Source organism: Diorhabda carinulata, chromosome 11 (assembly GCF_026250575.1).
Source record: "Diorhabda carinulata isolate Delta chromosome 11, icDioCari1.1, whole genome shotgun sequence".
Classification (NCBI taxonomy): Eukaryota; Metazoa; Arthropoda; class Insecta; order Coleoptera; family Chrysomelidae; genus Diorhabda; species Diorhabda carinulata.
Window position 1 is genome coordinate 10,798,281 of NC_079470.1, and position 15,161 is coordinate 10,813,441.

Sequence of the window (15,161 nt, forward strand, 5' to 3'; positions counted from 1 at the left end):
CAGGACAGGAAAATATGGAGGAAACGAGTAAATAGATAACAAAATACATTTTCGACGCCCTAAAGAGGGCAAAAGGAAAAATAAGATGAAGAATCTTATGAATTTGATAAATTTTGTTTAAGAACACCACATTCCTCTATTAATTAGTGTAAGTTAAATTTTTACACATATTTTTACATTGACTTTGATCATAATTTCAGTTTCTGATGATAAATACATATATGCAATTTATATACCTCGGCGACTTTCCTTCTCGAGACTCTTTTGATATTAAACTACAAAACTCCACCGCTTTCCCTTCTAAATCAATTTTATTATTGGATTTATTGGATTTTTTTTTGCCCATTTCTTTTATTTTTTCAAAAACGAATATTTTCGATATCGGATCGTGTTCAGCTCTACTTGAAAGAGGCTAAAAAATCGTTAAAATAATTTCAACTTTGTGTATTAAGGAAATGCAATAATTGACATTGTTCAAAGTTATTACCTTTAGAAGCCCATAATAAAAATGTCGATTTGGCAAATACAAAATTGAGCTGTGATTCCTGAAATTGTTTACCAACATTGTTATAAAGTTCGGGTTACGATTTTTATACAAATCAGTTTCCATCAATCTTTCTAACAACGATATACCTGAAAATATAAAATGTAATGTCGAGGAAGGATAAGATTTTTCTATTTGGGTTTGGAAACTCACATTATAAAGAACAGGATTGGTTTAGCTCGAATTCTTTGCAGCAAAATATTTTAGATTGTTTTACATAGTTGGGATCGAGAGGCAGTAGTTTGGGGTATTAGAACTAGTTTGAATACTACGAGTAACAATCTCTCGATGGTACAAAGACTGGCTTGCATATGTGCAGCTCACTCGAAGTGATTCTAAATTTCATACCTTTTCACATAGTACTGGAAAGCGTGGCAAACAAAACATCACTTAGAATGTTTAGAAACGGAACCACCAAACAAAAACCGTCCCTAAATAATAAAGAATTCTAGAACATGCATCAAAAAAATTTAGTTTTGAGAAAAAATTACCTCGATACTAAACTGTAGAAGTAAATGGGATAAAAACACCATGCAAGAAATTAAGAGAAATGCCATTAAATGGTATACAAACATATCTAAATCAACAGAACTAGAATAGGGGTGTACGGGCCCAGAACCAAATACCCTGAGCAACATACCAAACATTGTTTAAGCAGAAATTCATATAATTGTCATTAGAGCTTTAAGCTCCAATTTCATAAAATCTAAACTCGTTTGGGATTGCCTATAAAAATTAAACGAACTAGACAACAAAAAACGTTACCCTACAATTAGATTCCAGGACACACTGGAGCGAAGAGAAATGAAATAGCTTATAAGCTTGCTAAAACGAGGGCTGTCTGCCCTTCACGGTACCTGACCGCTTCTGTGGTATCAGCAATAGAAGGTAGATAGGAGTAAAACCAATTATTGGGACAACCTATAGGAACTGAGATAGGCAAAAACTCTCTTGGTAAACTATAATCTGACCATACAGGTCAGAATATAGCAAAAATATCACTGAATAATTCTTGTTTTTTCGACGATACAAAGTAATAGAGCTTACTTAAGAACCTTTTCAGAAAAATTAATTATTTACGAGATAGTCCAATATACTTTTCACTTTTCAAATTATGAGTAAATCAAAGTACAAAATTTCAAATACTTATCAAGATTTATTGCAGCATAATCTAATTCTACTCCTTAAATAATGAGTAGTAATAATAAACAAATGCACAGGCACAACATTTTGGAAATAAAGAACAAGTTAAATAAAAAAATTAATAATTAAAATGCATATAATATGTAATAAGATAAGATAAAAGTTTGGACATTAAATGTAACTGAAATTTACTTTTAAACTTGTGTTAAAATGTGTAACTAAAATGGTTCGTTAAAAATAAAAAAATGAAAAAGTTATACGAACCTAACCCATATTTTTGGGAAACTTTAGAAACCAACTGTGGTCCCAATTGTTTTGGATCACCGGCTAAGACTATCTGGCTTCCACTTTCCATCATACCCAATGGAATACATACTTCGGGCTCAGAAGCTTGAGCCGCCTCATCAATAAAAACTATGTCTGGATGATAATACCCAGTATATTTTCCAATAAGAATTAATGTTGTAACTATAATTCTGTAATTTTTAAGATATGCTGAATCGACAGATTGGTACTGTTTATCTGTCTTATAATTAGAATATGGCAGCACTACTTCATGAACAGAAGATCTGAAAAGGTTTATTCATAAATGTTTGATTTTTTAAAAAAGAGAATCTCTAAGGGTAAATTAATAATTGTTTTTTAAATAGAAAGTCTCAAAAAAAAAAATAAACTGTGTTTGACAGTGTGTTTTTTAAAAGTCTCTCAAGATAAATAACAGTTAGTTTTTGCAAAAAACAGTATGTAAAGACAAATATTAAATTGTTTTTTAAATTAAAAGTCTCTAAAGACAAATAACATACTATTTTTGAAATAAAAAGTCTCTCAAGATAAATGACAGTTAGTGTTTTCAAAAAACAGTCTCTAAAGACAAATAACGAATTGTATTCAAATCTATAAAAACAAATAAAAAACTGTTTTCGAGATAAAAAGTATCTAAAGATAAATGACAGTTTATTTTCGCAAGACAGTTTTCAAATACAAATGACGGTTCAATTTTTATTTCATCATTTATTCTGTATTGAACAACTGATACCTCTATCCATTCACCAGCTATCTCAAATCTTCAATTAATTATGATCATGAATCGAGTAATCAAGAATAGTAAGGTAGGTTAAATTGTTATAAGCTGAAAATTCTTGAAAGAACAATTTTTCTCAAAGACAATGGCCCCTTTTTATCTCCAAATTTCTCAGATCTAATCGTACTCTAGTAATAAGAGGAGAATGTTTTATATTATTCAACAGAATTAGTAGCAGGTGACCAACCATGCATTTTAATACTTACATATCAACGGAGGAAGACATTATCCTAAGTAACTCGTTTTGTTTACAATGGACAATCAATTTTTCAGTTAGCATGTCACAGGCAGCATTAGACGGTGCACAAACTAGAATACTATGTGTGGTTTTCTTTTTAAGTTGCAAAATGGCTTCAACAACTGTTACGGTTTTTCCCGTACCCGGAGGACCGAATATTATGTAAGGATATGAACCAGACGTTCTATTAAGAATATTACGAACTGCGGTTTTTTGTTCTTCATTGTTGACTATACTTTGATCGAAGAATCTATAATAAAAAATATGATGGCAAATGTAATTTATACTATACTAATAATATATTCCAATTAGAGATCTTAAGCAGTAAATAATAATAATTTTTGGACATTACATACAGAAATAGTAAACAAAAACTGTGTACTTACCCTTTGTTTTCAACTGTTCGTAAGGCAGTTCTTCGTCGTACTTCCGGATTAGATGGAGGGAAAATATATGGAAGTAATTTTTTAATTGTTACTTGATCCACTCCCGAATGTTGCCTTTCAAATGACAACCTGCTCAAGACGAATCTGATATCAAAATCATTTGATAAACGGCCATTTTGCTCAATTATCATAATTAATCTGAAATTATTTAGTAAAAATTACATAAATAAGTTTTTTAAATACATATATTATAAATTAAGAGACTTAAAATTTATGTACGAGAATATGTATACAAAAATATCTAACAATTGAGAAATGGTAATGAAAAAGTGGAAAAATAAACATTTGTTATAGGTTTGTATCTAGTGTATATTATGTGGTATTTTTTGGTACTTTTTTCAGCTGTTTTATTAGGAAAACGAAACTTACTCACGATTAACGTCGTCAATTTCCACCGATTTATCGTTTACTTTTCTTATGATACCTTGATAGCCTCTATGTAGATCATTGTGTATACGTATATCAACAAAATCTCCAACAATAACAGAAGGTCTCTTTTCTACCAAACCGGGCACCACCAGTTCCAATCTATCATCCTCTAATAAATTTAAAGCTACCTATTAAAAATATATATTAAGTAGTTAAAGTTCGTCTGGATCTATAATATAAAGTTCAAGGAGCCGAAACGTAGTTGTATTTACTCGAGCACCTTTGAATAAAAATTGATAAAATTCGGTACATGCTAATTTCAAATTAAATCGACTGAACCAAGAAAAATATTGTTAGTCTGACTCTAAAAGGTATTAATTGGCCAAAATTGCTATTGATTTTTTTAGTATCTACTATAATAGTGTGATTATAGTAAAAGTCTAATAGGGGAGCACAAAAAACATTAAGGTTGTTCAAAAAGACAGTTTCCAAAAACAAAAAATGTCGGTATATTTTAAAAAAGACAACCTTTAAAGACAAATTTCGGTTTGTTTTCGAAAAAAATGGTCTCTGAAGACGAAGGTCGATTTATTTTTGAAAAAAAAAACCATGTCTAAATACAGATGATAGTTCTTTAAACTTAATGTCAATTTATTTTTGGAAATGGCAGACTCTAAAAACAATGTTGGGTTTGTTATGGAAAAAACAGTCTGTAAAAACAAAATTCTGTTTTTTTTTGGAGAAAAACAGTGTCTAAAAACAAATTTATTTGGGTTTATGTTTGTTAAAGACAGTCTCTAAAAACAAATTTCGGTTTGCTTTTGAAAAAAACATTATCTAACTACAAACGACGATTTTTTTTAAAGCGAGTCTTCTAAGAGTCTATCCATGATGTTAATAATTACATAAAAAATGGCATAGATATGTTTACCTCTTCCATATTATAGCGTTGAAGACCTATTGTTTGTCCAATTTCTTCTAACCAAAGAACATTGTGCCAAAAATGATTATAGTTCTTTTTAGTAATATGTCCTGGCGACATCTGCTTCCTGAATTTATTAAAAAACAATTCTAAATAATAAGCAATAAAATCAAACCCTAATCAGAATGTAGAAAAAGTTGTAGGATCTACTCATTACCACATGTACACAAAATATTTCATTAATAAATATTTTTATTCACAATAAATCAATTACGATTTTATATTTTGATGACTACGAATCTGTCTTGGATAGGAGGGAAACGCTGATACCACCTACTGCACTACCTACAGGCTTCACTTGCACGCGCCTATAAGCTCACTTATGAGCGTTCTCTACTTTTTCTATGCGCATAGGTTTAGTATATTTATTTCACAGCTCTATAACTATGCTTGTACAGTGTTATTTGTAAATATGTTACACTTCTATATTGTTAGAACAACCCCTAAGTGGGAATGTATAGATTTCAAGTATTTTACTAGCAAGCCTGTTATACAAACTGAGTTTACATTATATTATAAATAGGCTTCACGTTTTCAATTACTTTTAATGTGATTCCATCAAAAGCTTTTGATGTCGCCTAGTACAAGCTAGATGGACAAAAACATTTCATTCTAAGGTTTGATTATTTTGTTTACGATAAATGATTTTTTGTTGTTTTCTTGAACAGTTATGCATTAATTGATGATTCAGAAACCTATATTGAAAAAAATTGAAAAATAATGTATTTAATTGATACCTATTGTTATAAGGACAAACACTATTAACTCTATGTATAAAAATTTACATTTTTTTTACATCACACTATTTTTACATTTGTTCTATTTCTGTTATTTATATGAATCCAGAGCTTTCAAAAACCACAATTTCTATACTATTTCTAAATAAAATTTACAATATTATACTATTTTCATACACAATTATATATTTACATACTATGTACTAATTATAATTTAGATTATAGATTTTTAGTCTAGTAACTAACGTCAGATGATTCTTTATCAATTTGACGGTTCAGGTGCTAAGTGATCTTCATCATCACTAGATTGAACAAAATTCGAAATACCTATGCAATTATTCACTTTAACAAAGTTTTAGGGCGGCTACAAGTATTTGAAAGCATTTCAACTGAAATTGAGAACATTTTCAATTGCGATGTAGCATTTAGTTTTAGTTTGAAGAGATGTTTTTTCAGTTAGTTAATACTTTGATTTAAAATATTCTGAATAATGGAAAAAATTGTATATAATCTATCGAAATTTATATTAAAATATCAATAATTGAGCGTTAGCATGAAAATTAGACGCAGATGCAAAGTGAAATCAATACTACAATTTTCATATGGATATTATTGAACAAAATTAATTACTTACAATGTTTCTTCCAATATTTTTATATCGCCTCCACACAATAATGGATGTTCCTCTAATCCGTATGATAGTATTTTTCTTTTTTCCAAAGGTATGGTATAAGTGTTGCAGTAAGGTCTAAAAGAATGTCACTAATATTTAAAACATACCAAGCAATTACTTTTCAAATGTTTTTTTTAATTAAATTGGTAAAAAATAGTTTGAAAGATCAATTTTAAATGTTACTACTCTTATTTGATAGTTTTGGGGGAAGTTTCATAAAATAAAATCTATCAGTATAAGTTAAAACTTAGGAAATTACATTATGCACTTATTTTAAATTTCATCTACTTACATATAACAAGTGGGCGGGTGTAGTCCTACACCATGCTCCCAAGAGTTTCCCGTAAAGGGACTTTTATATATTTCAGGTATCTCGTCTAAATCTTCCTCGACAGATATATTCTTAAAAACATAATTAATAATCAAGTATTGAGATAGACGGATATTTAACAGATAATGAAGTTTTTACATGAAGTTAAAAATCAAATACTTACAATTGATCTTGCTATATGGAACACATGTTCATCAGACGTTTGAAATGAGAAACACACAGGTATACTATATCTTCCGGACATAATTGTATTTCCTTGGGCGAAAATTACTATCATATTATGTTTAGAGTCTGAAAACAGGGGTTGAAACACTTGAAATAATGTTGTTGCAAACAATTTTCCTAAGCTTCTCTCTAAAACAGCAGTCGGAACTGGAATAGAAGTGTACGGGCCCAGAACCAAACACTTTGAAAGCTTCTGCAGCTCCCCAAACATTTTTTAAGCAGAAATATATACAATTGAAAAATGTGTTCAGTTCAATCTGGAGACCAGCTCGCTAAATAGGGGGCAGATAAGCCCTTCATGGTACCTGAACCCTTCTGTGGTATCAGCTGCAGACCAATAGAATAATCATTGGAAAAGAAGGTAGATAGGAGTAAAACCATCAGAGCAATGTCCGCTCAACAAACACCTGACTATATTTAGTAGATAATGAGGGGTGCAGATGTTGCACAGAGAACGAAATATCTATCCGCATTCTACCGAAGTGTTAAACACTAAGAAACTTCAGAGCCAGATATTGATGTGACCTTTGGTAATACAGTGGACCGGTATTACAGTACTTAGGGTTGGAACTTAGTGGAATGCTAGATGGAGTTGGGGATTTTGAGATTTTTGACAAAAAGTTGTTTTATATTTCATAAAACATTTTTTTTGGAAAACGAATTTTATGTTAATTCTAATACCTTCAAGAATATGTGTACAAAGTTTTATGATGATCGGTTAAAGTTTTCGCGTTAAAGCGTTACAAACAAACTTACATTCACATATATATAATATTAGTAAGAATCAGAATGACATTCTGGAACTTCCCTGTGCTTGTTTATTGCATTTTAAAATGGCAAAACTAAATGGTATGTTTATTTTTTTTATATAAATAATCAAATACTTACTTGGCATCAATTGAATCATGAAACCATTGTTTAATATTTTATCTTTAATGGAAAACATACTGTAATTATGTAAAATATTGTTATTTGTTAAATAAATCATATTATTTTGTGTTCTATTACTAATCGTACATTTGAATTCTAGGGTATTTCCACGTTCGAATAAAGCCTTAGGAGTAATCTAAAATATAAACAAAATAAATATGATAAAATAATGGCTTACATAACAAAAATATCAAGTAAATATCAAGAGGTAAAAATTTTTGTGGGAGGGTTTTGGAAATTTTTCTATTTGACTGAAAATCTGCATTAGAAAATGGAAAAATTATGGGTGTAAATTTTTAGACTTGCGTTTGAAACGATACAAAAATATGTATCAAGTGATTTTACATAGGTTTAAAGAATATTTGAATGATTCAAGGTATCCAAAACGTGAGACAGATTGTTCATGTTATTTTTCAAATGTTTCATTCATATTTTTATGAAAATTTGTTCTAATATGATTTATTCTAAAGATACTATGCCTTATACTCAGTATTGGATATCGGTTAACTATTTTTTCTTGGTACATTGAATTTTACAGTTCACCAATGACTTTAAAAATACTATGAAAGATATTTGGTGAAAGATTTGATTTGTTTCATCTGATTTAGTACTCATTTACCATATTAGTACATTTAATTCGATATTTCACTGTACTACAATTGACTTTAAAGATACTATACATGAAATTCATTAAACATTAATATATTTTCATTGAACATTGAACTCCATAGTTCTACATTGACTTTAGAAATACTTTACAAGGTATTTTGGTGATTGAGCCTTAGATATATTTGATATTTCGTAGTTATACAATTGAATTCACAAATACTATACAAGTACTTAAATGCAATAAGAATGAGTTAACAATTCACATCTGTGCTTCTGTTTCACAAGGATGATTTTAATAAAAAATAATGAAGAAATCATATTATGCAGTAATAAATACCCAAAGGACATATATGCTGAATCTAATAAACTTATTAATTATAAGGCAAACATAAAATTTAATTCTGTTACTTGCTAAACTTCTTTTATACAATTGTAGATTTATTAGGATATACATGCAAATAATACACCATTTTTATTCGGATAGATCAAGCAAGCATAGCCTGTTCAATGAAGGACTAGAACAGATCTTTGCTCATACAGGTAGCTTATCCGAAACTTTTTTTGTGTTCGCTACTTTAGAACTACGTGAACTGAAATTTCTTCTTCCTCCATCCATAATTTCCATTCAGGTGCTTCCTGGCGTGGCATTATCTTGTAAAGAATCTAGTGAGGTGATGGAACTTGGTTTCACTGAGATCTAATTACTTTTGGATCTAGTAATACCAAAAGACCATAATTTTCTGATTTCTCTCTCTTCTAGAAGTATTTTACTATATCGGAGGAATACTCTTGCCCAACAAAAAGCGTTCGTAGAGTTTCTTTTGATTTTTTTATGATTAGTAACCCAGTCTAAAGAGACTTATTTTAAACTTTGAGTCGATGGCATGAGAGATTAGTGCTTTGATAGCTATTTGGCCAAAAGAATGAAATCATGTTTCTTTCCAAGAATCTATATACTCTAGCACTAGCTCACGTGATAGTTTTTGAGCCATCTAAAATTTTGATGATGATGACTATACACTATTCAAGGCTTTTGTCATACAAATTTCGTATGATTAACACATTCTCATGACAAAAAACAACGATCTGTTTGTCACCTAACGGTCATATTGATTGAATCCAGTTTTCGTAACGTTGCCAGATTTTTCTTGAAGAAAACTTTTTTTATTGGTTACAGTTTCCCATGTTTTTTTTCATCAATACAGTTTCACTACAAGTTTACAATTCAATACCTACAAAAACTAAGATTAAGTTTACCTGGTAGTAATGTTTTCCATGTTTTTGATTATGTTTTAGAGGAATGTCTTCACATGTTACCGATATATCTATACCATGACGATTTTTTACTAAACTTGTCCTGAAAGCAAAAAAAAATGTAAAAAAAAACAGGTAGATATTCAATTTGATATAATTATATTCTTACATAACGTCATTGTTTGTCTATATCATAAATAATGAATGCATTAAAAATAAAAACATTATTTAGTACTTTGAGTTTGAATCATTTACCAGGGGTGAATGGACCATATTATTTCATTTAGTACTGTTACGATTTAGTATCCGTCCTTGAGCCCCTGTCTGGATTTTACGGAATTTTAAAATTCGGCGTAGACGGCAACATTTGATTTACGAAAATAATACGAAATACTGTAAATCCGTTTGTATTTGTTCTATATAAGTTTTTATTATAGCAGGCGGTTTATTTACATTGTTTCTTATGAATAATTTCTAGATAGCAGTATTTATTTTTTTGTTTTGTTTCTTTATTTTCTAGAAGTTTTGAGAATTCTTCTGTATAGCGTAGTTTAGTTAGTTTATAATAAATAGTCGTAGTGAACAGAACAAATTAGCAAAGTAATCGAAGAATTATTTTAGTCAAGTGATAGTGATAAGTGAAGTGTAAGTGTAAGAAATAGTGTTTATTAATTCACTCCATGAATAAAAGAATGTAAATAAATACAGTACTAATACAAAAATTTTATTTTTCGTGGATAAGTCAAGGATAGCGAATAGAACTAATCGGAAAACTATTCAAGCTGGATCTGAAAACCTCATCCAGGACATTCGTATCTTTATTTGCATCTACAACGTGGGAATGCACAATTGAGGGTAATCGCAAGAAACTACAAGTTCAGCAGAAGATCAGTTGGAGCTAAGCAGAAAAAACGCCCCTTGGTACATCAGTAGTTCTTTCGAAACTTTAACTAAGAAATCAAGAAGGGCACTACGTGAAGAAGTTTGTGAGAGCTCAGGACCTGCCTTAGCACCTAATTAAGGAAGCTGACACCATGGAAAACTAAGGCCGTGGAAACAAATGATCCACGACCAGCAGTGCAGATAACAAGAATGAAAAAATACAAGATCTTAGAAAAGATTTAGCAAGTGGATATATACACTCTTTAAGTTCGTCGGCTAAGAATTTGTCACTTCTAGGGAGAGCTAAAAACACATCCAACGAGAAATTCTAAATAGAAGTATGTGGGGGGCCTGAAGAAAGAAGAGAATACCCATTGAGGTAGAAAGGAGAGAAGACTGACCCCGTTGGATAAGATGTGTTAGAAGGAGCGGGTTTGGACTAGTGTGCATATATAGTTTCACTTGCAGATGTTGAAAAGGAACATTTAGGATATTAAAACATTTTATAATAAAAATATACATTGGTATTTGAGAAGAGACTTACCTCATACAGTTCCATTTTTGTAGCAAGTAATTAAAACGATGTCTTCGCGAAAATAAATGATTTTCATCACTTTCAATATGACATAAAGGACAATTCTGAAAAAAAGAAATAAATGGAACTTGAACATTTGAATTAAATAAGTTAAACTGGATCGTGAAAAATTCTTGTTCTTGAGCCGACTCTGTTCGCTCACATCTCTCTGCGGTATTCGTCAAAATCGGTACATGAAATAATCATCTCGACGATTCTCAGAAACCGATGAATTGCCATTTCCTTTATCAAGGATGAAATATGAAATACAGACAATTTATAGTGATGATAAACTTATTTAATGAGGTTAGAGTTCATAGTAATAAATAACTTATTGATAATGATGCCGCTGTGATGTTTTGGATCACTTAACTCTATCAACCAAGTATCGAAAAGGCCGTCCCGGAAACGGTCCACAATCGATACCTAAGTCCGTTGGAATACAAAACAGAATCGTTCGTATAATGGTAACCCATAAAAGTAATACTCCTATATGGACAGTTGGTACGTTACGGTGCCGACAATATTCATTTTCTCTCTCGTTTGAGACACTTTATCTAAACTGCGCATGGTTGTAACACGTAATCTCTATTGCGTAGAATCGTCACCGTACCAAGGACGGTTTTTTGATGAATTGTAATGAACCTAATGTGAGTATAAATTTATCAGCAGAGCTTATCGTTTACATGCGTAGCAATGGGAAAATAAATGAAACTTGTTTATGTGGTTTTTGTAACGAAAACAACAAATTTGTCATATATTAAAATAATTGCGACTGCAACAAATATTTGCATATATTAGTTTATCATAATCTCAATAGTGTTCAAGTGTGTCAGTTCATTTCGTGCCATGAAACAATATGCATTATAAAGTTTGATAGTGTCTGCCAAACAGCACAAATGTTTGGTGGATATTTTATGGTTGATATTTAATGACTCGATACTCAATGTCAAACAGAAACTAAGCGTCCAAAATGATTGAAATTTTAGGGAGAATCTCTTAACGCAGATTCTAAAAATTGCCAAACTTATATTAAAAGTACTGATATCTTCGAGTTTAAAGTCGGAGTTTTTCAGTCAACCCTCGTATAAGTGTTACTTTGACATTTGTGACTGTGGTAAAATGGGCTCTTTATAGTTCAACAAATTCTAAAAATTATCTTATAATTATTTTTATAAATAACATTGTTACAGATTTGTTTTTGATAATGAGCTTAGCCCAGTTAACAAATTATTGTCATATATAAATAAATTACAGCCTTTAAGGATGTCTATTATTATGAATTACTGATAGATTTATTTAGATAATTTTGCTGTGTATATATAGATAAATGCATTTTCAAGTGAACACATATTTTATTAATTTTTATCATATTATTCATCATCAGGAGTTTTGTATACAGTACAATGATTCATTAGTTTTTTTAAATATCAATAATTAAATATTTTTCCCTACTTCTTATATATACAGAATTTAGATAACAAATATCAATTAATAATTATTGAACCTTTATGGATGTGCACGCAGTGGCTGAATGAATACAAGTTTATTAACATAATGGAATATGCTTCAAAACAATGCTTATAAAATCCCTTTTGAGCAGTGCCTACACGTTTTTGCCTGAATATTAAAATTACTCACTTTTCCGATTCGATAATTTTTAAATTTCAATATTTCGTAGTTATTATTAGGCTCAAAAGTATTGAATAAATGAACCACCTTAACAATTATGAGGTTATCCTCACACCATGAAAAAAATTGAAAATGTGATACTTTCTTACGTATGGAATAAAAAACTAAATAGCACAATAGCAGCTTTAAGGTATAAAAAAAACAAAGTTTTTCACATAGGCAATAACAGAAAAAAAAAGGTTTTGTAATTAATTTAATACGTTATAAATATCGTATACATTTTGTACGATTAATATGACAAGATTTAAAATCACAAAGATGAAATTTGGTGAAAAAAGGGTATAAATAGCACATAAATAAATAATTTGAACACTCACCATCGAAATATCCATTTTTTCGTGATTCCCACTATCACCAAATCACTTATTATGAAGGAAAACAAATGATGCAGAGTTTAAATAATCAAGAGATAAATCAATCGAAATTAAAATATAATAGATAACGACATTCTAACACGAAAAATGTTTTTATATTAATTAACATTGAGATGTATACCCATAGTTTCTAACTTCTAACCTATATTACCACAAAACAAAAACCTTTACTACTCCTACTACTTCATTCCAGATTCCCTCCAAATATCAAGAAATAAAAGTTGGTAAAGCGACGTTGCCGTGTCAATTTAAAAGCTTAATCTCTAGATATCTATAGGATTTTCTATCTGTTATTTTAGTGCATATTCATTATTAAATCTGAAGTTTAATTAGGAAATTCGAATATGGTAATTAGCTTTAAGTTTAAGATGAATATTAAACATAAAATTGAAAACTTTCATATAAATTCAATTATAGGTACTTAAAAAAAGCAGGTCAATTTTCTAAAACTGTATACTAGTAAGCATGTTCATGCTAAATTCTATTAACTATGGTTTTTTAAGAAATATTTGAATGAAGTGATTTTTGATAAATTTATGGAAAACTAGATTTTTGGTAACATTGCATTGTCGTGACACTTAAAGAGAAGCGGTACTATAGATAATTATGAATGATAATCTGACAGAGTTCTCAACTTAGGGGTTTTCCCCGAAATTTAGGGGGAATTACTGCATTAGTAACTCTATTGCGATTACTTGTTACTAAGAGTGCAGAGTTGAATAAAATGCGATGCTCATTCCAGCATATTATCTAACACAATTATAAACAATTTAAACATATTTATTCATTTTATATATTAATAAAAAACTTTTAGAGGTGATTGTGATGATTTTTTAGGAGTTTTCTATTGGGGATTTAGGGAGATAAATTTTTGAGAGTTGAGAACACTCTATTTTGATCATATATCTATGTATAAATATTTCCAACTTCAGTAAACTATTATAGGAAAAAGGTTGTTTGTTGTAATATATATTCGATTTCATCATAAAATTTTAATGTCATAAATAGTGTTGCCAGAATTGATAGCACAAATTTCAGTAGCATTCACCCAAATATCATTTGCTTAATGTTAGAGCATTTTAAGTTCCAAGTTGTAGAGTTGATATATAGTGTTTTGTTACTGTTTACTTTCTACTTTACTTTACTAAGATAAAAGATGAATGGTTAATAGGTATTCAATATTTCATAGTGTTATGGAACTAGTACTTTGTTTATTGTAAATAAATTTCGCAATAAAAATAAATTTTATGAACAAAATAATAGATTTTATCTTTTTTTTATGACATTAAGATCAATGGGTATTGAAAAAACTTCATAGATTAGTAACATTATTATTAGATAAAAATACCAAGGTCAATGCAGCTGGTTTGTGTGTTAGTTTGTATATTCGTTAATTAATAATTTTACGAAAGAAAATTCTGCTGACAATATTCAATTTTGTCATCAGTTTATTTTTTTAACTACTCGCACATTGGTAAGCACGAAATTTTCTAATTAATTCTGTCTGTTTACATAAAAAAAACCTAACCTTTCAAAACAGTAATACTGTCTTCAAAATATTTACATTTTATAAATGATATAATTTTTCTACTGCTCTTCTCTCTTTTGTCTTAATATTAATAAAACAATTAGTAAAGTCACAATGATATACTTAAGTTACTACTTCCTACCTGTGAATTCTCCATATCTGTGTGATTCACACACGCACTAAATTATAAAGTAACAAACTGATAAATAAATTAGATAAAATCGGTTGAACAATAAGTGTTAACCTTGGAGTCTAAGTTTTGTTATGATTGCAATAGGATAACGAGAACTAAAATATAATACCATCAATATACCAGCTTACAAAACAGCAAACCACGCAACCATGTCATTATTTCCCCTCCTTCATTACAAATTTCCACCAAAAAGAGCACGTGTTGAAAAAACAACGTTGTCAATTTAGTATAAGATCTGAAGAAATCATTTTCATTTGAATTTAGTAAGCTCAAATACCCACAATATATTACGTTTGTAGATATTAATAGTAAAAACTAGATGCTCATTAATTTCATGATTGTTGTAAAGCGTATAA

At 29.6% G+C, this 15,161-nt stretch overlaps 1 protein-coding gene across 4 annotated transcripts in view; it reads right to left on the reverse strand.

Moving 5' to 3' along the window:
- The window catches only part of LOC130899488 (putative helicase mov-10-B.1), a 65,971-nt gene that overhangs the window by 4,213 nt on the left and 46,597 nt on the right, over positions 1–15,161 (reverse strand). For 2 of the 4 annotated variants that reach the window (XM_057809464.1, XM_057809463.1), the window contains exons 2-14: positions 10,989–11,083; positions 9,566–9,665; positions 7,658–7,835; positions 6,708–6,835; positions 6,506–6,615; positions 6,175–6,288; positions 4,753–4,870; positions 3,822–4,009; positions 3,393–3,590; positions 2,975–3,256; positions 1,952–2,256; positions 488–633; positions 237–412 (exon numbers count right to left, since the gene is read on the reverse strand). In XM_057809464.1, the coding sequence (XP_057665447.1) occupies positions 237–412; positions 488–633; positions 1,952–2,256; positions 2,975–3,256; positions 3,393–3,590; positions 3,822–4,009; positions 4,753–4,870; positions 6,175–6,288; positions 6,506–6,615; positions 6,708–6,835; positions 7,658–7,835; positions 9,566–9,665; positions 10,989–10,993 (2,048 nt within the window). In that variant the 5' untranslated portion in view covers positions 10,994–11,083. Of the gene's footprint in view, positions 1–236; positions 413–487; positions 634–1,951; positions 2,257–2,974; positions 3,257–3,392; positions 3,591–3,821; positions 4,010–4,752; positions 4,871–6,174; positions 6,289–6,505; positions 6,616–6,707; positions 6,836–7,657; positions 7,836–9,565; positions 9,666–10,988; positions 11,084–13,027; positions 13,345–14,754; positions 14,990–15,161 lie in introns of those variants that run through there. The other 2 variants (XM_057809462.1, XM_057809461.1) reach the window with 2 other exon arrangements.